The following is a 26,016-nucleotide window of genomic DNA, read 5'->3' as shown; positions in this document are numbered from 1 at the left end:
CCTGGGAAAAAGGCAGCAACTGCCTGGTTTGGAGAGCTCTCCTGTTCTCTGCAGCCCAGGACTGTCTGAGTGTAGAGCCAGTGGGAGCTGTCTCTATTGGGGCTCTAGTGATGACTGGTCTCAGACCCACAGGCAGACCACAGGGGTTCTGCCTGGTGACCGACCTAGCGATGTGTAAAGGGCCGGTCATCGAAGAATGTTTCCTTGGTAGCTGTGCCCTGTTTATCCAGAGGATTGGGCCGGGGAACACAAGTAAAGGGCTTCTCAAATAGATCCCTTCCAGACTTGTTCTTCTGGCCCTTTCTGACTGGCATATGAATTTGTACAGAGATAGAACAGTTTCTGCCATTTTTCAGTGCAAGTTGGTTCACATTCCTGACACACTTTCAAGAGAAATAATGTGTGTACACAGGGGTGAGTCAACATTGCGTGCAATCAGCCGTGGCCACTAGGAGAAGAGTCAGCGCGGAGCTCCGAGCTCCCCTGCCTCCCACGGAGTCAAGCCCTGTGCAGGACTGCCAGGGCGGCAGCTTAGCAGGTCCAGGCCCTCCCTCACATGCTTCAGCAGCCTCCTGGCCCGGCCTGTATGCTCTTCTCAAGCCATTTTTCTCTTCAACCATTTTCTCCCTGGTTACAGAAACTACAGGAAATACATGTAAAATGGCAGAAAATAAATAGCAGACGTGTCTCCTATAACCCAGCTTACCCAGAGGCAATCCTGTTTAACATTTTGTCTAAGGTTTTATTATTTGTTAATTTGATTTGTTTCTAATCGTGTCTGTGTGTGTGTGTGTGTGTGTGTGTGTGTGTGTGTGTGTGTGTGTGTGTGTGTGCCTGCGCGCACGCACATGAGTGCTTAAAGGTGCGCTCAGAAGGCAGAAGAGGGCGTTGGAGCCCCTGAAACTGGAGTTACAGACAGTTATGAACCACCACGTAGGTGCTGGGAATTGAACCTGTGTCCTCTAGAAGAGCAGCCAGTGCTCATAACCCCTGAGCCATCTCTCCAACCCTGGTCCCAAGTTCTTTGGAATGTTTTTCCACAACTATGTACTTTTGTCTTGAGTATTAATTAACATAGGATAAAGGATTCCCAGGGCACAGGGTGTACATAGCTCAGTGGTAGGGTGCACAGACGAGGCCCTATGTTCAAATCCCCAGCACCCACAAAAATCTTCCCTTTTAAGATCATTTCTTCATGACGGTCTGATAACCCACCGCAGAGTGATAACTTATCCTAGACTTCACACACACCTTCTTGAAAGGCTGTGTTAGAATGGCAGTCAGAATCTTTATTCGTGAAGGATTTTTGGCTTCCTGATCAGTTCCTTGAGTACGTTCCCAGAAGGGGCAGTCTCAGCTCCAAGCTTGGACATAACTTTAGTCTTTTTTTTTTTTTTTTTTTTTTTTTTTTTTTGGTTTTTTCGAGACAAGGTTTCTCTGTGTAGTTTTGGAGCCTGTCCTGGATCCCACTCTGTAGACCAGGCTGCCCTTGAACTCACAGAGATCTGCCTGGCTCTGCCTCCCGAGTGCTGGGATTAAAGGCGTGCACCACCACCACCCAGCTTAGTCTTAATATACATCGCCAAATTCCCCTTAGGAACTCTTCCTCGTGATAGCCTTGTGAGCGTGGTCTGCTCGTTCCATCCTTGCCATGCTCCGATCCTGTTTACTTGTTTATTGTTTTAAAATGTCGGGAGCTGTGGGTGTGGTGGTGCAGACTCAATCCTAGCACTCAGGAGACAGAGACAGGTGGGTCTCTGAGTTTGAGGCCACTGGGCCTGCACAGTGATTCCAGGCCATCTAGGACTGCAGTGAGACCCATCTCAAAACAAAAAGTTAATGAGTGGAAATTGCTATCCCCACCCTCGGGTGTGGGAGAAGTAACCTTCAGAAGAGCCACTTTACCTGCCCTCTGGAGCCCTAGGAGATATCCTCAGTGAAGTGGGGTACACATGCCCACCCTTGTGCTCTGATTCCCCATCCAAGGCTTTTGCTGTGCACCTCACACATCCTCAGCAAATCATTCCCAGGCCAGAGGCTGATATGGCCACTGCCTGCCTTGATACTGTTCCTCATCTGAGAGTCCCCCATACTCCCTTTCCCTCCTAAGCTTTCCACAGAGTGCTCCCCCAACACAGCCACTCACAGAACCATGACGTCATTTCCTCTATGGGCCCTGTACCCATTTTACAAGCTACTTGTCCAAACACAGTATCATAACAAGTTTAGTTACAGGTTTAATTGATGTCCCAGGACAGCCAGGGCTAGGCAAAGAAATCCTGTCTCAAAAAACAACAACAAAACCAAGTTTAATTGATTTTTGCTTGCAATTTATGAATGGAGGCATCTCCTTTTTACAGATGGGAACAATAGCCCTCCCCCTGTGGGGGTGTCACAACAGAGGGTTTTGTTAGGTGGGGCAAGGAAACAGACCGGTGGGAAAGCCGGTTGGGAACCATCAGGTTACTAAAGGTTCCTTTATTTTCTTTTAAGGATTAAAAGATTGTTTTTTCAAGGTCATATGGATTATTGCACTGACTGATTATAGACTGGAGTGTCCTGTTTTCAGGAAAAGCTCGTCTGTTTTGAGACCTGTCCACTTCCTTACAGTCAGTTTAATCAGTGCCGTCTATCACGAGTGACTCCATTTGATTTGCTCTGGTCTCTTGAGGGCCGAGTGCAAGATCTCAGTCCAAAACAATGGCCTCCAACAGTTTTGCTTTCTTCATTCTTATGCTAGCTGAACTGTCATTCACATCATCTCTTTAGTTCCAGAAGCAGGTCTGTGTCTGAGTTCAAGACCAGCCTGGTTGACATAGTGAGTTCCAAACCAAGCAGGGCTGCATAGTGAAACCCTGTCTCAAGAATAGAACAGAACAAAACAAAACAAAACAAAACCACAAGAGAAATGTATCCTCTTCCGTTTCTAGAAGCCAGAAGTTTAAAATCAATGTATCTGCAGGGTCACGTTCCTTCCCAAATCCCGGAGGAGAACTCTCCCTTGCCTCTTCTAGCTTCTGGGGTCTGCCGATGTCCCTCTGTCTCTGTCTCTCTATGGTCACCCTCGCTCTGTATCTGTGACCTCCCTCTTTCTCTTATGATGACAACAGCCCCAAATCCAGTGTGATCTTGAAACCCTTAGTTATACCTATTTCTTGTTAATTTCTGTGTGTCAGAGGGTCTGTCTGTCGGTGTGTCAGGGTGTGTGTGTGTGTGTGTGTGTGTGTGTGTGTGTGTGTGTGTGTGTAAGTAGTTACAAGCTACAACACACTTGTCAGAGGACAGCCTCAGATATCAGCCCTCACATGCTATTGTGTTTGAGACTGGGCCTTTCACAGTTTGCTACTGCATAAGCCAGACTGCCTGGCCCATGAGCTTTCCGGCATTTTCCTGTCTCCAACTCCTTTTTCTTGCTCTAGGAGTGCTGGGATTACAAAGGCATGCAACTTTATATGTGGGTTCTGGAAACCCAAACCAAGCTCAGATCTTTATGTTTGTGTGGCAAGTGTTTTGCCCACCGAGCCCTCTCCCCGGCACAAAGACTATTTCTAAATAAGGTCACATTGGGAGTCTGCAACTGGACATGTGTTTGGGAAAGATGTGGGACACTGGAGGTTACCAAATCACCCGCCACTGGGGAAATGACTTCCCTCAGGTCACAAAGTGAGAAAGTAACAAGAATTGTTACTTGAACCTAGGTCTTCTGCTTATCGTGTGCCTTTAATTTGTTAAAAAACAAGACTGCTGTGCTGCTGCTGCTGCTGCTTGGTTGTGTTATCTCTTTGTAGGAAATGAGATTTGGTAGCTATTACCCTAAGTTAGCTCAGACATCATCTCACCGATGCTCCGTTGGCGTATTATTGACAATGACATTGACGCCATTAGTGCTGATGGGAATCCCTTAGGTGGGAGTCACTCCCTTATACTTGATATGGTGACACCCACAGGGACAGATGGCCTTGCCTAGAGTAACAAGGAAAGTGGTGGGGAGAGTTCTGGTTATAATGGCTTGATTCATAATCTCTATTCTAACTTTTAACATGTGCATTGTCATCGATGGGGCACATTATAAAAGTAGCCTCAATGTCCTAGTGACCACTTTGTATTAAATCACCATGAAATACTCAGTGCCTCCATCACTGTTCAACAATCCCCTGTTAATGTCCCATTGTTTAATTCGGTCCCAGCCCCACCCCATATATTGACTGTACATGGCAGGCTGGTCCATGAGTCTCTGACCAGCAACTTGTCCTCTCTCACAGTGGTTCTAAGGGCCTTTGGAAAACAGGAGGATGTCACCATCACACCTGGCAGTCAGTATTAGCTCGAGTGCTTCTTTACCATGCTGGTATTTTGTTTGTTCGCCTTTCTCTTTTCTTAGTTCACTTCCAAAGCTGGAAGAGCAGATCTTTTCAAAATAACCTAATGGCCATAGCCCAAGCCCCACAGCCAAGTGTCTGCATATGGAACTAACATGGTTTACTGATTGTCATAAATCATTAAATAATCTGAGTGGAAATAGATGTATGTTATACATACATGCATATGCGTTGTAACGGATAGCTGAAGTCGGGGCCCCTTTGCTATGTAGCACATCTGTCTGTGGGTGTGGATTGTACAGTCATCTGTCATGTAATGAACGGGTAGGTTCTGAAAAATGTGTCTATCATCTGGTGATTTGTTGTACAAAGCCTACTTGTACAAATCAAAATAACACATACAAGTCACTCACTTGATGTTGTCTTACACACACACACACACACACACACACACACACACACACACACACACACACACACTTTTTGGGTTTTTTTGTTTTTGTCTGGCAGGATTTTGCTATGTAGTCCAGACAGGCCTGGAACTCACAGTGATCCTCTGGTTTCAACCTCTCAAGTACAGGGATTACAGCCATGCAGCTCTGATGTCTCTTGGAATTAAGAGATACAGTAAACACAAGCTATGGAGTCTGCTGCATGCAGAACCCAGCGTGGTTTTACAGTCAACTTTTTTTTTTTTTTTTTTTTTTTTTTTTTGGTTTTTCGAGACAGGGTTTCTCTGTGTAGCTTTGCGCTTTTCCTGGGACTCACTTGGTAGCCCAGGCTGGCCTCGAACTCACAGAGATCCGCCTGGCTCTGCCTCCCGAGTGCTGGGATTAAAGGCGTGCGCCACCACCGCCCGGCACAGTCAACTTTTTTAATAAGTAAAAGGAATATGCTCTTGGAAGTAGCAATGATACATAAAGCAGTAACAGCTGTTCATTATCACCACCAAGTATTGTACTGCACGTAATTGTGAGTACTGTTTTTAACAATTTACCCCCTTGCTCTTTATTCTACATGGTACTGGGTTACATAAGGACATTTTTATACATGTTTATAATATACTTTGAGCATGTCCCTCCCAGCCCCCTTTTTGTTCTTTTGAGACAGGGTCTAGTCTATAACCTTGATTGGTCAAGAAGTCATAGCAATCCTCCTGCTTCAGCCTCCTGAGTGCTGGTACTATAAGCATGAGCTTCCATGCCCTGCTTGCACCATACTTCTGTGTGACTGAAAACATAATAGATGTGTTTTTACTGACATCCAAACAGACCTGTACATGATGCATTGCACTGTGAGGATGGTTGTGATATCACTTGGTGATGAACTGTGCAGTTCCATTAACTCATGGACCACCACCTTCCTTTTTTTTTTCTTTCTTTCTTTTTTTTTTTTTTCTTTTTTTTCCAAGACAGGGTTTCGCTGTGTTGTTTTGGTGCTTGTTCTGGATCTTGCTCTGTAGACCAGGCTGGCCTCGAACTCACAGAGATCCACCTGGCTCTGCCTCCCAGGTGTTGGGATTAAAGGCCTGCACTACCACCACCTGGTGGACCACCATCTTCTATGTAGACCAAAACATTGTTGTGCAGCATGTGAATGGAGTTCTTTTGGGAACCAACCTAAAGGATCAAGAGGAAAAGATGAAATCATCATATCCTCTCACCCTACCTACCCTTCTAACATGAGTCAATCTATTATAAATAACATTGTAGGTAGAGTTTTTCATCAGGACCACTGGTCAGGTCTGTCCTGCCAGCTGCTCTCAAATAACCACACAGAGATCTAATATTATAACTGGTTGGCCAATAGCTTAGGCTTGTTACTAAGTAGCTCCTACAACTTGAATTAACCCATATTTCTTATCTATGGAGGTATCTTTTTTCATCATGGCATGTTCATCTTGCTTCTCTTCACATCTCCTGGTGACTCCACCTTCTACCCTGTGCTCTTTTTTTGTCTGCAAGTCCCACCTAACCTCTGCCTGTCCAGCTATTGGCCAGTCAGCTCTTTTATTAACCAATGAGAGTAATACATATTTGCAGTGTACAAAGTTTGTTCCACAGTATAACATACTACTGACATGTTAAAAATATACTTGAAATAGCCGGGTAGTAGTGGCACATGCCTTTAATCCCAGCACTCAGGAGGCAGAGCCAGACGGATCTCTGTAAGTTCAAGGCCAGCTGGTCTACAGATAAGATCCAGGACAGGAACCAAAACTACACAGAGAAACCCTGTCTCGAAAAATACCTACACACACACACACACACACACACACACACACACACACACACACACACGCTTGGGGACACAACTCAGCTAGTAACCAACACAGCTAGTAATCAAGGTTCTCTGGAGAAATAGAAACAGTGGGAGTTTATGTAGACAGGCAGGCAGATAGACAGACAGACAGACAGAGACTTATTATGAGGATTAATGTATAATTATGGAACCTGAGGAGTCCCATTGTTGCCTGAGGAAGTCTGCAAGTCCAGAGGCCTGAGGACCAGGCACACCAAGTTCTAAGGGCAGGAGAAGACACAATCCCAGCTCAGAGAGAGCAAAATCTTCCACTTTGCAGTAGAGTCAGGTCCTTGGTGGGACAGTGCCCACACACATCGGTGAGGGAGGAGCATCTTGCTCCCATCTCGCAGAAATGATGAGAAATGCTTCACAGGTACTGGGCATCCATTAGCCTGGTCAGGTTAACATGTAAAACTGACCGGTGTGCCGGAGGAGGCTACTGTCCTCAGCTGTGCTCCTGATGGCCAGCCTGCAGAGTGGAGAAAGGGGTGCCGCCCGCAGGGCTTCCGCTCAGTTCAGTGAAGTCTGGTGAGTGGGGGAGGAGATGCCCATGGCTCCCTGGCTAGGCCTTAGTTGTCATAGCATCTTTATTACAGTGAACTCACCTGGAAGGGCTCATGTCTCGAGGAGCACTGTTTATTCCAGATTCTGCGTTTGGTGTGTGGCTTTTCTCTCTGGTGGCTAGAACCTTTCCATAGGAGGTTTTCAACAAACTTCAACCCTGGATGAATCTAATTGACACAAATAACAAGAGTGTGGTTAGTTACAACTGGCAAAAAGAAGCATCTCACCTGCCCCACTCTCTCTACCCAGGGCCTCCTGGCCCCTTTGAGGGTAGTACCCAAAGGTAGAACACCAGCCCCGCACCGTTCCCCAAGCTGCCGGCGTTCCACATGCCACAGCATACCTTCTAGTGAGTCTGTGAAACCCAAGAACCCGGGGGGAGTGACTTGCACAGGATGCCAAGCTAGGAATCAGGATTCGGGAAGCCCACCTGCAGACAAGGCCCCACAGGCTTGCGTCCAAATTCCGGAATCTTCAGCTCTAAGTGCACCAAAAGCCGCAGAGTGAGATGTTGTCCCTTTCTGAGATGCTGTCCCTTTCTGAGATGCTGTCCCTTTCTGAGATGCTGTCCCTTTCTGAGATCCTGTCCCTTTCTGAGATCCTGTCCCTTTCTGAGATCCTGTCCCTTTCTGCTCACTTACCTACCATCTCTGCTTTCCTCCTCCTTTTTAATCTTACTTCTGTTTTCTGCCTCTCCTAGATGTTCATGCCGTGGCACTCAGTTAGGACACAGTTGACTGAAGTCGCTGTCACCTTTCTCAGGTGACCATGATCAGTCAGTTCACAAGTCTGTTGGAATGAGCATGGCCAGTGGAGTTCTTTAACTCGAGAGGAATCCAAGTCCTCAGGAACTTCCAAACTACCCAGAAGGGCCAAGCATGTGAACAGGATGGGGATGGGGATGATCTGTAGGGTCCCCATATTAACCTGAGTCCCTGTGCTTCAGTCCATCCCTAAAAACTCTGGAATTACCTGTACAATTTTCTGTATGTAAACATAATACTTTTTTCCCAGTGCTGGAGACTAAACCCTTATGTAGGGCCTTATATAGTTCATATTTGTTAGATAGGCCTTTTACTACTGAGCCACGCCCAGCCCTATGGGTACATATCCTTCAATCTGTGTGTGTGTGTGTGTGTGTGTGTGTGTGTGTGTGTGTGTGTGTGTTCGGAATTGAATGAGAAGCTTCAAGCAAACTGGGAAGACACTTGCTGCTGAGCTGTACCCTCAGACCCAGTCACACATTTTTATTGATAAACTCATACTTTCTCCAACTCGGCTGCAAAAGATAAAAGTCCCCGTCTACACTGTCAGAGTCCGGGAGTGTGTTTATTGCCCCTCCGGTAGTTTCCTCGAGCAGGTCAGACTTGAACTCAACCTTAGAGAATGAGATCTAGAGAATCAATAAGGTAGGAGAGCTTTCTAGAGGGAAGAGTTCCCAGAAGACCACTTAACACCAGTCACCTTTTGCCTCTAGCCCAGGAGATGGTGGTAGCTGCTGCTTCCCAGAGTTTTGTGAACTCAGCGCCTTTCCCCCTCACGCTCTTTCCTCATTCCTCAGAAGAAGGCTTGACTCCTATCAGAGTGGACACTAATCAATATTTGATGAGTGTGTGAGTCAGACGGAACAGCTGGCATGAGAGGGCCTTGTAAACATCTTCAGCAGCAGGCCCTGGTTGCTAAGCACGTGTACCCTGAGCTTTGCTTTGCAACTAGCCGGCTCTAGGTGAGCATTCTCTGACCCCCTGAAACAGTCCTGTCTCCATAATGGGACATAAACATCCCCTGTCCAGGGGCTTGTCTCTGGGCCAGTCGAGTGAAGGAGAGCTGTTCCATCAACACTGACAAGATTGGCAGTTTCCTGAGTGCCAGAAGTGACCTCATCCTCCGAGGGCTTAGCTTCTTCCCCCAGCCCCTGCTGATGCCTGTGTTCCTGCTGCCCTGCTCTCACTCCAGCATGGGAGGCTTGTCAGCCAAGGGTGAGGGAGATGGTTACCTCTCTGCATCCCCGGGCAGCAGAGAGGAGCAAGGGCTCCTTTGCTAATCACTCTTGGGTTCTCCCATGGCCCGCCACAGCATCTTAGCTGCAGCCATGCTCGGAGACTGGAGCTGTTGGTTTGTGTTCCCCTGAGTCGCGTCAGGTGGACAGGGTGAGTCATCATCATGACTGCCATCCTAGAAGGGGTGTGGGCTGGTTTCAGGGTGGGCAGGCTTTTGAAAGGCATTGCTTGAAGGTGACAGGCGTTCTCCAAACCCATTAGGGAAGACAGAGGTGATTTTTACATAGTCCTGTTCTCCACAGCAGGTGCCACTAAAGGAAGCACCATGGGAGCTAACAGGGTGAGCTCCACACTAATAATTAAGATGTGTCATTTACAGGCTCCGGCTCTGTCACTTTAGCTCTCCATGCTTCAACTCCCCTGTACGTAAGGCCATACCTATACTACCATTCAGGAACATTGTGATGGCCGAAATGAATGGTGCCGCCTGCAGCGGCAAAAGGGTGTGCTTACTTGGCATTACTGCCATCATCAAGACAGTTATTGTCATTATTATTACTTGCAGTGCTGGGGCTCACACCCAGGTCCTTCTGCATCCTGTGCAAAGCCCCTACCATTGAGCCATACCCCCTGGATTAACATGTCCACAGGCACACCTGTTACGTGCAGAGCACTCACGTGTCGGGTGCTTTCTCTTATCTCGCTCGGCCCCCACAGCAGCTCTGAGGTTACATGAGTTCTGGTGGGTGAGGAATCTGAGGCTCCTGCCTTGAGTTAGGCAGCTACTCAGGTCAGACTGTGTGTGTTAGCTGAGGTTGGTCTCCAGTCTCCACTCTTAATACCCATTCATGATTCTTTTCTCCTGTTACTTTGTCCCTTCATATATTATGTACTAGCTGGCAGGCTGACATATGTCTATAATCTCAACCCATAGGAGGCAGAGGCAGGAAGGTTGCCAGTTGCAAGACCAGCCTGGGTTACATAGTAAGAGCCTATCTCAAAACCAAGACCGGAAAAAGTACATATTCCTCTGGTGTTTCCCATCTGTGGACTGGGCCCTCCTCCCAAACCCTTCTTGTTCTTTGTTCCATTTCTTCCCCAAACCCCTCTTGCTATAGCCTTTTTCGGATGTTTTTTCTTTCTCCCTGACTTGGCCTCAGCCCCCTTGTTCATTTCTCCACCCCCGAGTTCCGTTGCCTGGCTCTCCAGACCCCCATCCTAATCTTGTCCAATGGAGGACAGCTGAGGCTCCACCTGATAAACTGATGGAAAGGACCACAATCTCAAGGCAGGCTCCTTCCTGGGGAGGTGCCTCTGTAGATGCTGTCCACTCTCCCTGTGCCAGGAATCGACTTCACAATTAGGTGAGAAATAAATCAAAGCCAAAGTTGCCTGATGAAATTCAGGAGCCGGCAGTGACCCTTGCCACACATATAAATCCCAGCCGGCCAGCCAGGGGCCTTTGGTCAGAGAGTTCAGGATTATCGGGCCCACTTTGCTGATGTATGGAGGCACCGACTGCCGGAGTGTTTACTAACGGTTATCACCTCCAGGCTGGGGCCCTTATCACAGGCAGGGCCGCCCGCCGGGGCCGGGGCTCGCACCCTCTCTATTACCACCTGTCAGTGGCCGCGAGTGTGCACTGACACTACCCAGTCCTGGCCACCGAGGAAAGATAGTTCCTGACGGCTGATCAAAGAGGAGAAACAAGACCTGATAAAGAGTGTGCGTTTCATGTACTTTTAACTTCGGGGAAACGTCGGCATTTGCATTTTTTCCTGGTCCCCCTGGAGCTGGCAGGAACCAAGCCCAATAAATGTAGTGGATTCAGTTACCTAATCGAGAGGGAAATGGTATGTGCTTAAAGCAACAGACCATGACCATAATCTCTTTCCAAGAGAGACCGGATGAAATAAGCTTTCTCAGTGAACTTGCCGGAGAATAAAGTCGAATCTCTTGAATTCAGACTTTGAAGTGATCTTGCACGTAACATCTAATCCTGGCATTCAGCGGAACGCAGTGTACTTTCTGGAACTCGGGAGCAGGTTTGGATTAAGGAAGGATCCTAGCTGGAGATGTTATCACCCAGCTGTGTCGCTCACATCCCTGAAACGGTACCCCGCACATGCCCGCATCCCTGGCGGCTGGGAGCCGATCTGCAGTGAGGTAGAACCAGTTCCAGACCGAGGCATCAGCACATCTGAGTCCTGGCACCAAGGCACTCACAGTCCGCTGTTCACTCTGAGCCCTTGACCTCGCTAAGCCGTAACTGTGAATGAGGCTGGGTATAGGTTGTAGAACACAGTGACTTAGGACACATTTTGTTTCTAAGTTTAAACTACGTACCCCTCCCCATTAATCTTTGTGGTGGTGGTGTGTGCGTGCACTTATATGTATGGCAGTATGTGTATGGAGGTCAGAGGAGACTCTCGAGCGTCAGCATTCACCTTCTACCTTGCTTGGCTCTCTTGGTTGTTCACCGCTGTGTGTGGCCAGGCTAGCCCACCCTCCAGCTTCTAGGGATTCTCCTGTCTCTGTCTCTCATCTCACCATAGGAACACTGGGATTATGGATGCTCCCACTACACTCCGCACCCAGCTTTCCTTGGGTTCTGGAGATCCAAACTTGGGTCATCATGTGTGTGTTCAAGGACTTCAGTCACAGAGCCATCTCCCCAGGCTGCCTTTTAATTTAGACAGTGTCTCATGTAGTCCAGGCTGGCCTCAAACTCACTCTGTAGCTGAGGATGACCTTGGACTTCTGATCCTCCTGCCTCTACCTCCCAAGTGGTGGGATCACAGGCATGTACCACCAGGTTTCTTAGTTTGGTGCTGGGGATTGTGCCCAGTCTCGTATGCCAGGAAAGCATTCCATCAAATGAGCGACATCCATCACCTGTAGTCACTCCTGAGGTTGTAGGTGGAGAGTGATTATGTTAGGTAATGGCAGAGTTGTTTGAGGTGAACCTGGGAAGGGGTTCCTTCCCTCTGCCCTAGCTCTCAGAAGTCTCTGAAGACCAGAGGGACCCCATCACCTCTCAGAGACCATTTTAACTCCAGGTGCTTCCAGCGATTGAAGCCGTCATTCATGGAAGTGTTCTCTCTGGCCCAGTGGCACGAGCTACTGTCCTCAGCCTCACACATTCCCGTTCCTAGATGACCCACCCTTCATTCTTCTGGTTGAAAGACTAATGTGGCTCTGGGCATGACAGGCCATGGGTGGCGGGTAGACAGAGAACAGCCTGCCCTCTGAAGGCATGGACTCAACTTCTTATGTCCCATCTGCGCCACAGGTACCTTTGACCGGAGCGTGACCCTGCTGGAAGTGTGTGGGAGCTGGCCTGAGGGCTTCGGGCTGCGGCACATGTCGTCCGTGGAGCACACAGAGGAAGGCCTTCGGGAACGGCTCGCAGATGCCATGGCCGAGTCACCAAGCCGAGATGTCGTAGGATCCGGAACAGGTAAAGGTGTCAGCAGACTTCTAACCTTGGTTGTGACTGGCGACTGTGGGGTTGAGCTGGAGGGGAGAGGGCATGTTGTTAACCATTTGTTTCTGTGGTTCACCACTGTGGAGTACTACCCGTCACAGAAGCCTCTGGCACTGGAGAATCCTGTAGGAAGGAGGGTTCCCAGCAGAACCGCCTCTCCCCCTGGAGCAACATTCAAAAATACCCTGAAAAATTCAATTGTAGGCCTGGGACTGAGCTCAACATCAGAGTCCTTGCTTGGCCTGCATGATCCCTAACTCTATGGAGAGAGAGAGACAGACAGACAGACAGACAGACATACTTGTTAGTTGTATGTCCTCAGGGAAGGAAGACGTAAGTAGTAGCATATCTTCCCTTCATGCCCCAGTCTCTGGGGACTGGGACCTGCCAGCAAGCAGGCAGGGCTAGCTCAAGCACACACACCCCCACACAGCTTTTCTTTCACATGCCTTTCACTCCAGACCAGCACCTTTGAGAGTCCAGTAAGTCCAAAGTGGCTTCCTGCATCCACATGATAATCTTAAGACATCCTTTGGCTAGAAGTGAACCCTACCCCCATATAAGTGCATGTATGTGTACACACACACACACACACACACACACACACACACACACACACAGAGTCATCCCATCTCCATTCTGCTATAATCCAGGCTTCTGCCTCTCTTATTTCTAAAACACTTCTTTCTCCTTTCCTGTCTCTCTCTCTCTCCACTGTCACTAATGCTCCAGACCTGCATTATCACCCACCCAACAGGCCCTGTCCTAGTTTGCTGAGGTCAGTGAGTTAAACAGATCCTGATTCCCTGATTTCAGGCCTGCCTTCTCTTTCTCATCGGAGTCACTAAGAACATCGTCTCCGATGTGACCTGTCCCATCCCTGCTCCACTCTCCTGTAGAAGAGGGACTCAGTAAGGAGAAGCTTAGAATCCTGGGGTGGCTGGGTGTGACGCACCTGACATTGGCAATCCACCCTGCTGTTTTGTGGGTTCTGGGGCCTTCGGTTCAACAGTGAGGGTGCCCATCTCTGCATCTCCGGGCTAGTTCTTCTGCTCCTTTACTAAAGGGCAGAGGTGTAGCACCTCTACAACTTAGTGGGTCCTGCCTAGACAGTCATTGGCACCTGCAGAGTGCAGTGGATGGGTAGGAGGAATTAAGCTAGGGATAGGGGGCACGTATCAGGCCCTAGATGGCAACTGTCTCAGAGGCCTGGCCTACTCTAACCCCTATCACCCCTGGAAGGAAAGGAGATGTGAACCTCCAAAGCTGCAGCAGACTGTACCCCTCCACCAGGCACACACATGCATAGACCTTCTGTACCCTCACATCCCAAATGCACAGCAAATCTATCCCAAGGCCTCTGCTCTCCCTCTACATCCAGAGATAGCAGCTCTTCCCCTTCCCAGGTGCCAGTGTGAACTCCCTGGGAGCTAACCCCAATGACAGATGCTTTCTGAACCGTGGCTGTAGCACAGCCTTGCCCTGTGTGTCAGGACCCCTGGGTAGCCATGGTTCCTATGAACCAGAGCCTGTGTCCCTGAACTCACCCCCAGGAGTCTCCCTCTTCCGAGGGCTGGGAGCCCCTGAAATGGCTTCATCTGCCACCACCTTCTTCAAAGCCTCGAGGACACCTCAGCATCATCTGGTGGGCAGTTTGGCAGGGATATTTAGTCACTGGAACATCAGCCTCACGGGGAGCAACCTGAGCAAAGCTGGCAGTGATTTATCTGCCAGAGAGCTGAGGGGCTCGGGAGAGTTTGGTCTTAATAAGCAGGCTTGTGAAATTAAATAGAATTCAAAGAAAAAGAGGAAATGAAAAGGGCGTATACCCCAAAACATAGATCCATCCCCCCACCCCCGCTTTTTTCTCCAGCAGTAGGATTCCATTTTCTTCCTCAAATGGTCACCAAAAGGGATCCCATTGGTTTTCATCTGGCCATATTAGGTGAATGGTGGTTTGGTTTGGTTTAATTTGCCTCCATTTTTTTAGGTCAGTAAGCAAATGAAATAAAAATTAATCAGTTTCCTTCTCTGTGGCTGAGATGCACTATCCATTTTTTTTTCTAGCGAATATATCCAGCAGCTAGTACAGCAAAGACAGACCTGGCCAGGGATGCTCAGGAAAGGACAGTGCCCATAGACGAGAATTTCCAGCAGGTCACTCTGCCTGTAACACCTTTCTCTTCTCTTTCCAGCTCTCCTTCTCTTGGTGACTCAGGGACAGGCAGATAGGGTGGTACTGAGTGTTTGCCTCTCTTGGGTACTCTGGTGTACAGATAAGTCAGGGCCTCAGGGCCTCCCCCAGGCACCCTCATGTTGATGTCTCCTTATCAGCTTGCAGCTGAGGCCATCACAGAACCTGCTCTCCAGACCCCTGACACAGAGGCCCTTGTAACAGTGTTAACACTGTTAATGGTGGGTTGGCTAGCGCTGGGTATATAAATTGTTTAACAACTAGCTCTCCAAAGGGAAGCCAAAACAACCCTCCCCCACACAAACCGTTCTGTTCCGTGACTTGTGGCTATCAGTAGTGTGAAAACCTCGATTATCATTGTTTACTACAAACTGTCAGCCCCCAAAGATAGGTCATTGGGTGCCTAAAAGGTACCAGTCAGCTGGCTCCAGTGCCTCACAGGAAGGCATAGGACCATAGGACAAATGAGCTGTCTGTCATTCAAGAGAAGGAAAAGCCTACTGTCCAAAGCAGGGAGGTGGAGAGCTGTTGGATAGGATGAGTAGTTAGATCTGTCACACCATATATTGGCTCTAGTAAATAATAATGTAGCATATTCTTGAAAACAGCTAAGCAGATAGTAAATGTTCTCACCACCGAAAAAACAAGGTAAGTATATGAGGTAATGTGTGTTAATTAGCTCTGTTTAGCTATTCCACAGTGTATATGTGTTTCAAAACATCATGCTGTACATAATGGGGATATACATTTTTTTAATTAAAAAGAAAAAAATTGCTTTTTTGAGACAGAATTTCTCTGTGTAGCCCTGACTGTCCTGGATCTCTCTCTGTAGACCAGGCTGGCCTTGTACTCACAGAGATCCGCCTGCCTCTGCCTCCCAAATGCTGGGATTAAAGGGGTGCGCCACCACCGCCCAGCCAAGAAAATCATTTTGAAGAGTGCTCTGCCCAGGAGCTGACGAGCTGTGCAGAGCTGGTTGAGGAGGCAGCATGTGTAAGTCCCTGGGTCTGATCTTCAGAGCCGGAGAAGCAAAAAGATATGCAGAGTCCAGCCCTGGCCAATCAGCTTCTGCACTTGTCCTTCTTCTCCCAGGGCTGGGGATTGAACCCAGAGCCTCACACTTGCTAAGCAAGCTCTCAACCTCCAAGCTCTACCTCTAGCCCAGCATCCGAATTGTAGCATGTATATATTGAAGTTTGAGAAGATCTGTTTAAAATGTGGGGACCATGCAATGCAGATGTCGGTTCAGCCCTCTGTGGTGGCTGCTGGCCAGTCGCTCTGATGAGCTTACACATGTGATTTGCAAGTCCCGCTGTGATGTAACTGGCCAGATAGCTTTCTTTCTGATCGCCCTGAACCTCTCTCACCCATTACCTCCCCATCATCCCTTTCCGTAAAGCTCCAGCTTGAGGTCATCTAGCTCTGCTCTTGTGTTGCTGGAAAACAACACTTGCTATTCATTGAGCCTCCGCAGATCTGTGGACCCGACCACTGAGCTGTGCTCTGCAGTTTCTGGTGGGCTCTCCTTCAGTGTCACTCAGTGCCTGCCTTCGCAGCAAACCAGTGCCTGGAACAGAGTCCAGCTTGTAGCAGATATCCGGCACCTGTCTAGTGACTGAGGTCTCTGCACCTACCTGTGTGCCAACGGTTGACTGAGGTCTATATCTTCCTAGGTCCCTACTGCTCACTGAGGTCTGCACCCACCTAGGAGCCTGCAGCTCCACGCGGTCCCTGCTTGTTGATGGGTCTCTGGCCCTTCCCTTCTTTCAGAGACCCCCCGCTCTCTGACCCTTTGCTGCTGTTTATTTAGTCCACATACTCAGTCTCTGTCTTGACATCAGCCACTTCCCTTCTACATACGGTTTCAACCCCCACCCCATTCTCCTCAAATCTCCTACTGTACCATCTAGGCTCACACAGTCAGAGAGTGGTTATCATTGGAGAAACCTCTCACCTTCCTACCACCCAGCGCCTAAACATCCTGTAGCCAAAGAGGAGCGCTCTGTGTCCCCAGCCCACCACTCTCCTCCCTGGAGTCATCACTGGACATCTGGGGACCTTCACGTGGGCCTGGGGGACCTCCCGGGGCTGGTTTCATCTCTCCAGCTGCTGGTCTGCTGCCTCTGGCTGTTCCTTGGCCCCTTCCTGGCTCTTCCTTCTCACCTCTGTATGTTTCTCAAGGCCCTTCCCTTCTCCCTCTGCACAAGGCCATCTCTACTTCTGTAGCTACAGTCATGGGTAAGCTGATGAAGACCAAGCCAGGCTCTCTCCTGATTTCCAGAACCGTCTATCCCGTCACCTGCTGATAAGTCCACACTTGTAAGAGCTCAACCACGACCTTAGCAGTTCCTTCTGTAGGCACAACCCACTGGCTAGGCCCCGCTCTCTCCAGACCCACCCCATTGCTTTTGAGCTAGTCAGGCTGGGTCCTGGCACCCTGTACACATGCAAGGCTCTGCATATCCTTCTGCTGCCTGGAATGTGTCTCCCTGAGCCCCCTCCCCTCTCAACCATCTCCTCCAAAAGAACCCAGCTAATTCCTACTTAGCAGACATTCCTTTCAATATTGCCTTTTCTTCAAAAAATAGCATTTTTAAAATAAACAAAATAGCGACTAATCCAATTGTTTTGCATCTAGGTAAATATATAATTTAATGCTCCTCCTAAAAAGAGGATTTCAATAAACACTTGGGTACACATGGAGTCCATTTTCAGCTTTAACTCTTCTAGTCACTAGTCCAGAGTCCTCACTCCTTCTTGTCTTCTCCAACACTTCACACCAAGAGCCCAAGCTTTGTGTGTAGACCACAGCATCCCAGTCCAAGGATTGTGGACTCACAAGCAGCTCTCAAGGCCAAGAAGGACTGTCTTTGCTAGTGACATTCTAGTTTCCTTTCCCGTCCTTACTAAATTATCAGTCAAGGAGAGGCTCCATCCACCAGGGCTTTAACTCTGTCCAGAAATGCTTAATCTTTGCCCCTCGCTTTCTGCTGTAAATACATACTCCGTCCTGACCCAGTTTCCCAAATACTCAGGCTTTCTCAGCACAGTGCCCCAGATGTACATGCTCGCACTCTTTAGGCACACTGCTTTGGTTTCCTGAAAACCAAGGCTGCAGGCGATTCTGCTAGAGCCTCTGCTATTCCCTGTCATGTGTTAGTGACCCAGCACTCAAGGCTTTGAGATTTTTTTCAGTGAACTTTTATTTATCGAAAAGGTTGTGCTTCTTTCCCCTTCCTAACCTGGAAGCATATTTGAACATCACATAGTTTTTAGATGGCCAGTTCGTTAACAGACGTCTGTGGTTTCCTATGCTTTGCAAAAGGTGATTTTAATAAGCTCTGTGTGCACGTGGGGAATACATGCATTGCTGCTGACCTTCACCGTGGGGCTGTAGGAAGCAGAGTCTCAAGAAGTGGTTCAGAGCGCTGGCTGCTCCTCCAGAGGACCCAGGTTCAATTCCCAGCACTCGTATGTAGCTCCCAACCGTCTGTGACTCTAGTTCCAGAGGATCTAATGCCTTCTTCTCATCTCTGCAGGCACCCCACACACACACACACACACACAGAGTGCACAGACAGATACACATGCAGGACAAACACCCATGCATACAAAAAGTAATGTTTTTAATTAGGAAATAAAATCAAGTGAGAGCTTTTGTGAGGAACTGATCAAATGTATTCACTAATCCTAGAAACTTAGTGTGTTGGAGCCTAATTTTACCATGAAGATTGGTAGTTTATAGCAAAATGTTGGCGTGCATGTCTATACATTCCAAACTCAGAGGGTCCAGGCAGGAGAATCAGAAGCTCAAGGTCATCCTCTGCTACATAGTGAGTTCAAGGCCAGCCTGGGCTACATGAGATCTTGTCTCGAAAAGAGGTTGAGGGCTGTAGAGATGGCTCAGTGGTTAGCAGTGTTTGCTGTTCTTGTATAGGATGCAGGTTCAGTTCCCAGCACCTACATGGTGACTCATAACCGTCTGTAAATCCCAGTTCCTGGGGATCCAACAACCTCTTCTGGCCTCTGTGTACACCAGGCATGTGTGTGGTGTGCATACATACATGCAGGCAACACTCACACACATGAGATAAAAATAAATAAAATCTCTTTTTAAAATGTGGAATTGTTAAAATCCCACCCCCCAACTTTCCTGAGAAAGTTGTACCCTGGAGAACTCTCTCCTTGCCGCCATGTGGGAGCCAGCAGCGTGTTGTCGGGGTGTGGGCCCTCATGTTCCCGTGTTCCTTTGCCAGGTCTGTGTGTGTGTGTGTGTGTGTGTGTGTGAGTGTGTGTGTGTCTCCTCCTCTCTTCTTTTTACTTTTTTCCTTTTTAAAGGAAGAAACAAATATTGGGACTCAAAGTTCAGAAGTTTCAATGCATGATCTCATGGCTCTGTTCCTAGGCCGTGGTGAAGCAGAGCTTCATGGCAGGGAACAGGGGTGCTCACTTTGTCGTAGATGTGGGGCAGGGGTGGGCAGGGAAAGCCAGTGCTGGGTTTGGGGAGAAGTCTCAGTGGACCAAGTGTTGGTTGTACAAACACGAGGAGTAGAATGTAGATCCCCAGAACCCATGGAAATGCCAATGGACATGGTGATCTACCCATAATTCCAGCACTGGGAAGGAGCATAGACAAGGGAACCCAGAAGCAAGCTTGCTAGCTGGTCTAGTCATATTGAGAGACCCTGCCTCAAAAAAAGTGATTTAGGAAAGACTCCTGACGTCAATCTTGGGCCTCCATGAGCATGTGCACACACATGTGTCTGTACACATACAACCATGCATGCATGCACACCACACACACATAAACATGCAGGAAAAAAGAGAGAGGCGACACCGAGATGTGTCTAAGTAAAGGTTGGGCCCTTCTGTAGTACCAGGTTAGCCAACGATGCCGCCTTTACAAAGCTGGGATGACTCGTCACCCCACAGGTCACATGTACTACCATGCCAAGCCACCAAACTGCTCTGAGGCCTCACATGATCTTCTTGTCTCCTCCTTCTTCAGGCCCTCTGAATTTCAATGGTGTTGACTCCAGGTACCTTGGAAAAGGTTCCCATCTTCATCCTCTTCGTTAAAAACACCTTACATTATTTTATTTTTATTTGAGTGAGGTGCATGTAGAGGTCAGTGGACAACTTGCAGAAGTCAGTTCTTTCCTTCCACCAGAACTCAGAACTCAGGTTGTTCAATCCTTGTTGTTCAATCCTTCGCCTACTGGGCCATCTCTCTCTTTTTGGTCTCTTGAGAATGATAATATCCCTCCTCCCCGTGATAGCCAGTGTAGCAGCACATGTGGCCCAGTCTCCACTCTTCCATCTCTCCATTCTCCTGGCCTCCCTTCTCCACATGGAAGAGTGTGATCCATCCATCCAACATTCTCTAGGCTGGGTCTCGCTTTCTTACCAAGGACTCTGAGCATCTCTGGATAGTGCCTCTCATTACCCGTTTCCCCTAAGTAACCAGTGCCTTGGAAAGTGCCACCATCATCAAGGTAATTTAGCCAGGTATCTGGGCCTTCTCCCCTGCTTTGTCTGTGTGGACCCTGGTTTTTTCCTTCTGTAGCATTTACAAAGAAAGACTTCTTTCAGTGTCTTCTGTCAGTGGCCTCTTGGGTGGTCCCACACACCCTCTCTCTGGTTGCAATAGCAGATTGGCACATTCCTCACCAGACTAGGGGAGAGGAGGTAAGCCACAGTTCCTATCTGGGAGTGGCAAAAGCCTTGGGGGAGGGGATGGCACTGAGCTGTGGTCTCTTCCTCTTTGGCTCCTGTTCCCAGCTCCTACCAGGACCCATTAGTAACTAAAGCAATCAGGGCTCAGGCTTCTTTCCCTAGCCCGGGGTGTGGTCTTTCTAGAATGCTCCATATATTAGTCGCTCTTCTCATTGCTGACAGACTAACTGACGGAGCAGCTAAAGGCAGGAAGGATTTATTGGAAGTCATGGTCAAGGAAGGAATACCATCTATCATGGTGGGAAGGCGTGGTGACGGGACATTAGGCAGCTGGTCACATTGTATCTATATTCAGGAAGTGGAGAGAGAGGTGGATGCTGATGCTCAGCTCGCTTTCCCTGTTTTATTCAGTCTGGAACCCCAGACCATGAGAAGGTTCCCTCCTTAATTAAACCAACCTGGAAACGCCCTGACAGACATGCCCAGAGGGAATCCAGGTGACTTTAAGACTGTTGATTCATAAAATTAATCATCACACTGTATTAGTCTTCTGATGGCTGTGAGAGACGGAGGAGAACTTTAAAACAGAGAGATTATTTGGGCTCATGATTTCGGAGGGGGCAGTCCATGGTTGCTTGGGCAAAACATCTTGGTGGCCAGAGTGTATGATGGGGAAGGTCCTTGACCTCACAGAGGGCAGAAAAGCAGAATGAACCACTTCCTGTAGCTAGGACCCACCTCCCAACATAGCATCACCAGCTAGGGACTAAGTGTCCAAAATGTGAGCCTCCAAGGGACACTGGGTACACAAGCCGCAGCAGATCTAGTAACAGAACTGCACTTTGCAGCCACAGATGCCCTGAACGCGAAGGGTGAGGGAGGAGACTAGCTCCCAGAGGCCAGAGCCACCTTGCACAGCCTGTCCCACCAGCAGGTCCTGAGCAGCCCTGCACAGCGGGGAAGGACAACTGTGGGATTGGGGGTGGCTGCAGCCCCAAGGGTGGCGCTGTGGGTGTTGCTGTTTGTGTCCCAGCACAGTGTCCTAGCACCTGTCCCTAGCTATTTTCCACCAGGAGCAAAGGCCAAGTCTTGAGAGTCCCTTCAGCTCCCAACGTCAGCTGCTGCTACTGGGAAGAACAGTATTTCTCTTCTGGTGAGATTTGGATTCAAGAAATGGAAGAATGCATGTGGCCCTGGGCCCTTCTCACTCGTCTCTTAGGAGTGAAACAGGAAATAGTGGGAGCACTTGCTTCCCATCATCATGGCGAACAGACCCTGGACACTGCACTCAATCTTCTGTGTCCACACATCACTCCAGACAAGGTGGGCAGGCTTAAGGAGACTCCGTCTGCTGTGTAAATGTCCTTCTCATCACAATTCTGCCAGATTGTTAGCTATTCCTCTCTTCAGCTTCCAAAGCAAGAGAGAAAGAACTTGAAATTACGTTAAAAAAAGAATTAAAACAAGGCACTAAGGGCACTGGGGACATAGCTCACTGGTAGAGCGCTGGTCTGCCGTGCCGCACAGAGTTCTGGGTTCAGTCTCCAACATCACCAAAGAAGACATTATTTCTAAAACAATAGTGTCCAGTTCTGACCATCTTCCTAGTCTCACCTGCTCAGAATGTGACCCACTTTTTATTCAAAAAAGGGGAACCCCATAAAGGAAGGGGACCCCATTCTCAGGGAGGCTGAGGTCACTTCCCTACTTACAAAAAGCCAGCCGTCTTCATAGCCTGACCTAGGCTCTTGCCATGGTCTTTAAATGTCTTACAGGCCTTCCCTGCCTCCTTCTCCTGCCTGGCCCACCTTCCCCATCCCACTTCAGCTTGTCCCCCAGCATCCTGTAAGCTTGTGACTGCAGCTCCCTCGCACAGTGGTCCACCCTGACGTAGACCACCCCTCTGCACAGTCATGCCTTTAGACCAAACCCACACTCTCCTTCTCCAGCTCACCTCCTTGCCCACGTGCGTCTCCCTGATAACCTCTCTATACCGGCTGCATTCAGGGTGCTTGGCCCTGGGCAAGGGGTGTTTATTGACTTTCCCATGAACAAGCTGTAGCTGACGTTCTTTTACGTGCCACCTGGGGCAAGACCAGCTCCGTGGGTCCTTCTGCTCCTTCCTTATCCATAGCGCCATGGGTGCATCTTGACCCAATTCTTGTTCCTTGGACCCAATCTGATTCATCTTTGTTACCTTTAACCAGCAGTTCTCCTTGCCCAGCATGCAGCCCTGGGATGAACGCCAAGCTGAGCCTCAGTTAATGTTTGTTGAATGACTGATTGGGTTTTTGTGGCCTCTGAGAGGTAAATGAAAGGCAGCCAAAGCCATGGGAATAATTATCTTGCTTAAAAGACACACTTGTTAGTTCCAGGCCAAGTCTTAGAACTGATTCCAGCTAGGTTGCTTTCTCTGCCCCTCTCTTCTGTCCCCTCTGGAGCTACAGCCAGAGGAGGAACCACAGTAAGAGTCCAGGGCTAATGAGTTTCCCCTGCACATGTCCTGTTTGCCCATGGCATGGCATGCTGATTCTTGTCAACAAAGAGGAAGTGCCAGTGTGGCCTCTTTGGTGACTCTTCGGCGTACCCTTTCCACATGTTGCCCCAAGGAAAGGGACTGTGGAGCATGTGCAGGCTTGGGCAGAGGGTGGAGGGCTACAGGACTGTTGCCAGGGGCCTCCCCTGTACCATTACACTGGGTAAATCATTAACCCAAGGGAGGATTCTTCTTGGTCCCTCCTCCTCTGCCAGAGACTTCACCTTTACTCGCTGGCCCTGGGGTAAGGTGTGAGGTCCCAGCAAGGCAGAGCAAGCATAGTTACCCACCTTCTCTTCTGTCCCAGCTTCTCAAATGGCAAGGGGCCATAGGCTAGGAAACAGGTCCATCCCAGGAAAGGGAGGCCACAGATGACCCTTGCATTAAACATGAGACATTTGGGGTTGCCTGTTGCAGATAGGCAGACAGGCCTCCTGCTTAGGTGACTGACTTGCTGCCTGCTCTTCCTGTACTGCCCCTGGCCCCAGGAACCCGCAGGCCCCACTGCCTGAGCCGGTTTTCAGTGTGCTGGCCAAACCCTCCAGTTTTCAGAGCTTCCCTGCCCCCATCCCCCACATGTGTCTTGTTACTGTAGCTCAGTAGCTTGCAGCTCACCCCTCTTCATTTCATCAAGTTTGGGGAGACTCACCTTCAAGCCACTTTATTTATTCAGGTTGACTTTTTCCATTCTATGCCCTCGCCTCCCTTGTGCCCATTATATTGGCATATTCCAGGCCCCAGCTGGCCATGACTGGCAATGTCATCTCCACTCATATGTGCAAGTGTGTGGTGCTGGCTTTAGGGTAGCTGGGGGAATGGGAATCAAGCCTCTGTGACCACACCTTCATGGAGCTTGGCCTGGTCCTTGGATGACTTAGAGCTTCTTTGTTTTCATACTTCATTCATCCCCAAGCCACAAAGACCTGACTATGAGGATCCAGGACTACCTCTGAGCATGAGTCCACAAGCCCTCCCAAAGAAGTGCAGTACAGTGCCAAGCAGCTTTGAACATCAAGCCTGTTGTCTAAATCCATAGGACCATGGGAGAAAATCCAAGGAACCACCCAAAAGCCTGGGCGTGCATCCTCATCCTTCCCTCCCCACCCCCGAAGCAGGCAGGAATAGAGGAACTCAGTCCGTGGAGACTGAGGAGGAAGAAGGAAAGGATGGAGATCGCTAGCTTTGGCTAATGAGAAATCGAGATGTGCTGGACCTTGGAACAGACCACAGAATTAATTCTCCCCTGCAAAGCCATCAGTGCTCAAACCAGATTTTGATATCTACTCAGTTTGATCTCAGCTCTTGTTGGACTCTTAGAAGGTCCGTCCATTGTGTGATCCTCTTTAAAGAACTATTTTATTTCCAATGCAGACACAGCTCTTGACGTAGCAGTCAAAAACAGCACCCCCGAGAGACACATGGCTATGAAGTGTTTGGGTATGTAACCTCCTGTCTTTGCCTATAACAGAAGGCTGGGTCCCGCTGCTCTGTATGTCCCTCACATGGGTGTCTCCCCTCCCCTGGAGCTCAGGCTTCAGGAAGCACTGGAGGTCAGCTAGGACAGGAGGTCTCTTCTGCAGGGGACTGGTTTGGGATAGGGAGTGGTGGCCATCTTTCACCCAACAAGAGTTTCTTTGAGAGTGCCACTCCCCGCCCCCCGCTCTGAAGATGGAAGTCAAATTTTGGGACTCTGCTGTGCAGAGCAGAGAGGTCACTGGGCTCTAATGCATTTACCATTGACTGCCCCTCTTGTAGTGCGTCTATTAGGGAGTAATTTGATTTGTACCTATTCATTTGCAGTCCCTGCAGGAGCCTGGAGCTGGCCCCTAGTATAATTGGTGCTGTCTCTATTTTTACATCATTAGATTAGCCCCGACTCCTGGCCACTTGTTGTCTGCGCTTGTCTGTCCATTTATACAACCTAATGTAACACAAAATTCATTACTGATCACATTACTTTCAACTCTGAAGCCAGCCTTGTGATAAACATTTGGTTAACCCCTTCCTACCCACGGGAAGGCTGGCAGAACAATGCCCTTCTGCTCGGCAGGCAAATCAATATCTTAATACACCAAAGTGGAATTCCATTTCTAGATTTGTTATCCCTCCTGCAGGAGCAAATGGAAAGGCTCGTCCGAGCCAGCTGAATTGAATAATGAATAGGGCCCGGCACCAGCAGCCCGTCTCTGAGACCAGCACAAAGGCAGGGCCACATCAGCCCCGCCTGGGCCGCAGTCAGGGAAGGGTGCCACCACTGTAGTTAAGTGAGACCTCCCCCCACCCCCCCACCCCCGCCATGGCGCAGGCGCACAAGCGCTACAGTGCAGGTTGAGACCATGACTGGGGCCACAGAGGCCTCATCCTGATATATTTCTTTTGTCAGACTTAGCATAGGACCGCTGGACAGGGAATTGGTTCAGTTTCCTTAAAACTTTATTCATCGATGGAAAGGCTACCAAACACGTGGTCCTAACCTAAATGCCACCAAAAACTTAAGTTGACTACCAAGGCCAAGTTTACATACGAAAAGACTGGGATTGGTAGCTTCCTGCCCATCCTCCGGGTGAGCACTGTGCAGCCCACACATGCCACATGTGCCTGTGCATGGGTCTAGGTGCTTGTGAGTAGTTAGTGAGCCTTTAATATGGGAGCTAACCAAGAGTTTTAAAGGGACCTCAGCACAGCTTTGTTTTTCAATCTAGAAAATTCTGCACAGCCCCAACCCTTGTCATCTCCCCCCCCCCCCCCCCCCCCCGACTTCCACTTGTCTCTGGGTTGCATCCACACCCACAAGAAGTCATTAACTCACAGGACAGTTTGTTTCAAAGGGGAAAAAAATACCTCCACTTATTAAGATGCTCATAAAGCCACACCATAATGATTAGAAATATCGGCATAGAGGAAATAGAATGGAACCCATTACCATGAAAGTCATA

The 26,016-nt window shown here is 49.0% G+C and overlaps 1 protein-coding gene and 1 long non-coding RNA gene across 8 annotated transcripts in view; one reads left to right on the top strand and one right to left on the bottom strand.

Moving 5' to 3' along the window:
• Positions 1-26,016, top strand: part of Bcas3 (BCAS3 microtubule associated cell migration factor) — a 506,689-nt gene that overhangs the window by 470,479 nt on the left and 10,194 nt on the right. For 4 of the 7 annotated variants that reach the window (XM_052759614.1, XM_052759617.1, XM_052759616.1 and 1 more), the window contains one exon: positions 12,480-12,647. In XM_052759614.1, coding sequence (XP_052615574.1) covers positions 12,480-12,647 — 168 coding nt within the window. Of the gene's footprint in view, positions 1-12,479; positions 12,648-24,451; positions 24,518-26,016 lie in introns of all 7 variants that reach the window. The other 3 variants (XM_052759620.1, XM_052759613.1, XM_052759615.1) reach the window with 1 other exon arrangement.
• LOC128123336 (uncharacterized) lies at positions 5,732-8,090 on the bottom strand. The gene is made up of 3 exons (XR_008222650.1): positions 7,531-8,090; positions 7,229-7,354; positions 5,732-5,938 (listed from the first exon to the last, which is right to left on the bottom strand). It is a non-coding gene; the product is annotated as an uncharacterized LOC128123336 (long non-coding RNA).

This window comes from Peromyscus californicus, unplaced genomic scaffold (genome assembly GCF_007827085.1).
Source record: "Peromyscus californicus insignis strain IS unplaced genomic scaffold, ASM782708v3 Scaffold_3__1_contigs__length_106647218, whole genome shotgun sequence".
Classification (NCBI taxonomy): Eukaryota; Metazoa; Chordata; class Mammalia; order Rodentia; family Cricetidae; genus Peromyscus; species Peromyscus californicus.
This window is presented reverse-complemented; position numbering and strand designations above follow the sequence as displayed.